At 58.6% G+C, this 2595-nt stretch overlaps 1 protein-coding gene across 1 annotated transcript in view; it reads left to right on the top strand.

Annotated features, from left to right (window-relative positions):
• Window positions 1-1896: 1896 nt before the first annotated feature.
• LOC104499084 (protein VAC14 homolog) overlaps window positions 1897-2595 on the top strand; it is a gene marked incomplete at both ends in the record, with an annotated part of 3861 nt that continues 3162 nt past the window's right edge. The window contains one exon of the mRNA XM_010142545.1: window positions 1897-2071. Within this exon, the coding sequence (XP_010140847.1) occupies window positions 1897-2071 (175 nt within the window). The remainder of the gene's footprint in view (window positions 2072-2595) is intronic.

Here is a 2595-nt window from a genome sequence, read left to right as displayed (position 1 = left end):
TGTGCCCTCCCGGGGTGTGCCGCTTTTTCTGCCCGCTGCCGATGACCGGATCCTGCCTGCAATGCTGAGCTATTGATTTGCTTTTGGCTCCCATCAGGCTGGACTAAAAGCCTCTGCCTTCCCCTTCCCTCCCTCGGTGCTTCGCTTTCCCATCGCTCTCCCTCCTCCAGCCAGCCCGCGTCCAAGCGGCGAGAAATTGGGGAAGCGTTTTCATCCCCATGAATGCAGCTGGTTACGTAAGAATAATTGGGATAAATGAGCTTATTTATCACTGCCCGTTCCATTTTAACGGGGTCCAGGGCGATCGCCGGGTTGAGTTACGTAAAAGCCCGCACAGAGCATCTCATTGTCTGCTGGCAGCCACACGGGCTGCGGGAGCTGTCGATGGAGAGGAGCTGGGGCCGGGCGAGGAGGGGAAGGGCTGCTTGGTAAAATTCGGAGGAAGATGAGGGGTTTCTTCCTCCGTGTGTTGGGAGAGAAAGTCCGTTTTTTTGTTCCCTGTTCTCCTCTTGCATCCTGTACACTCCAGGCTTCAGGGTATGGTCTTTGGTGTCTTCCTGTCGTCTTCACCGGTCCTTCCCCACGGGGATGGGGGCTGGAAACTTACCTCCTTTCTATTCCTCAAGCCAGGAGGTAAAAGCAAAAGCATGTCCCCACCAGGGGAGTTAGGCGTGCTCCCAGCCGACAGCTAGCAAATGCCTCCCAGCCAGCCGCTGAAGCAAGGTCCTCCTTGTTTGGCCTCCTAAACCTTCTGAGATGCTTCCAGGAGGGGATCCAGTTGCCAGCTGAGGTTATCTGGTGGGGAATGGTGCTTGGTAGCAGCTGGGGGAAAGCAGAGGAACTCTGGGGAGTGCCAGCATCTCCCCTGGTGCCGAGGCTCCCCATCAGCCCATGGGGAGATGTGAGGACCCAAGGAGCCGGGAGAAGCTTCAAGAGAAGCTGGGGAGCTGGGTGGGCTCCCCTGGGTCTCCCTGTTGCAGGCACCAGTGAGCTAAGCCCGCACTGGGCAGTGTTTCAGATGTCCTCAGACAAACTGCCCAAGAAGGCAGGAGCATGGAGAAAAACAGGAAATCCCCAAATCCAAACAAAGACAGGAGGAAAAAAAAATCTGAGTTTTGGTTTCTGGTCTAAAAGGTTGAAAACTTGAGAAAGCCCCAAGGTTTGTTAAGCAGAACATTCCTGCCGTGACCCACCAGGGGCAGACAGGCAGATCGGCGTGGGCCGTGGCACCAGCTCTGCCGTGTTTTGGGGACAGTGCTGCTGGCAGCGTGTCCAGCGGAGCAGATGCAGCTTCCAGCTTTGTCAGCTGGAGACCCAGAGCCCCTCAGCACCGGATTTCGTGGGAGCTGGAGCGTGGAGGAGTTCAAAGAGCAACAGGGCAGGCTGTGGAGGGAAGGACAGCCTCCAGCTCCAGGCGGGCTTGCTCTGTCCCCGTGGCCATGCTCGCTCCCTACCAGTTCCCTGAAGTCAGGGCGATACTGGTCTGGCTAGCCCATCACACGCCATCTGTAACAGCGCTGCTGCATGTTCCCTGCAGCTGTCAGGGTAGAAAGTGACGCTGAAACCTTTCGAGGGAGGTCAGCAGGGAGCTCGAGGTGGCAGCAATCCACAGCGGTGGGCGCTGGCGCGGTCCCGTAGCAGCACAGCTGGGGCTGTGTCTCAGCCCAGCTCTTTGATTTTCAGCCTTGACCTGCTGCGAGTAGCTGCACCCTCCGAGTGCAGGGCCTGGCATTGCCCCGCAACGTCTCCCGTCTGGTACTCGCCCAGCCTGGGCTGCAGCCTTACCGCCTGTCCCTGGTCCCCTCCGGAGGAAGGGGATGATGCGTGGGCTCTGGTCAGGTCTTGGCTGTGCTCACTAACCATCTTTCACCCCGCTCTCTCCTCCGTGGTACGCAGGCAGCTCTGTCTACTGCTAAACGCAGAAAACATCTTCCACTCCATGGCAGACATACTGCTTCGAGAAGAGGACCTCAAGTTCGCCTCTACCATGGTCCACACCCTGAACACCATCCTGCTGACGTCCTCTGAGCTCTTCCAGCTGAGGAACCAGTTGAAGGACCTGAAGACTCCGGTATGGGCAGCAGGCGCGGGCTCAGCTGCTGGGGGGGACATATCCCTGGAAGTGTTCAAGAGTCGTGTCACTGGTGCTGAGGGACACGGTTTAGGGGCCCTGGCAGCGCAGGGCGAACGGTTGGACTCGATGATCTTAAAGGTCTCTTCCAACCAGGTGATTCTGTGGTAATGGCAGTGGCTGGGACCTGGAGACCTGTCTTACTGCTCAGTCCCTGCCTAGCACGTCCCAGGGTCCCCTTCGTTCCTCCACTCTTGAGGAGCTGAGGGGGACTTGGAGGATGTGCCCAGCTCTTGCTTTTCTCCCCCGGGATGGGAAACAGCTTCCTGACCCCTCAAGCAGCTGCCACCTCCCTTTCTCTACGCTGACACGGGCCAGGGGACAGGTGACAGCAGGAGCAGAGCCCTCCGATCCCTCAGCTGCCTCTGCTGGGAACACACCCATGGGGTTTGCTGAGCAGCTGCCGCCAGCACCAGTGATATCCAAGCAAGGAGGTGGGGGTGGGGGGAAGACCTCTCCTCCTC

The sequence above is a fragment of the Buceros rhinoceros genome, unplaced genomic scaffold (genome assembly GCF_000710305.1).
Source record: "Buceros rhinoceros silvestris isolate BGI_N320 unplaced genomic scaffold, ASM71030v1 scaffold33508, whole genome shotgun sequence".
Classification (NCBI taxonomy): domain Eukaryota; kingdom Metazoa; phylum Chordata; class Aves; order Bucerotiformes; family Bucerotidae; genus Buceros; species Buceros rhinoceros.
This window is presented reverse-complemented; position numbering and strand designations above follow the sequence as displayed.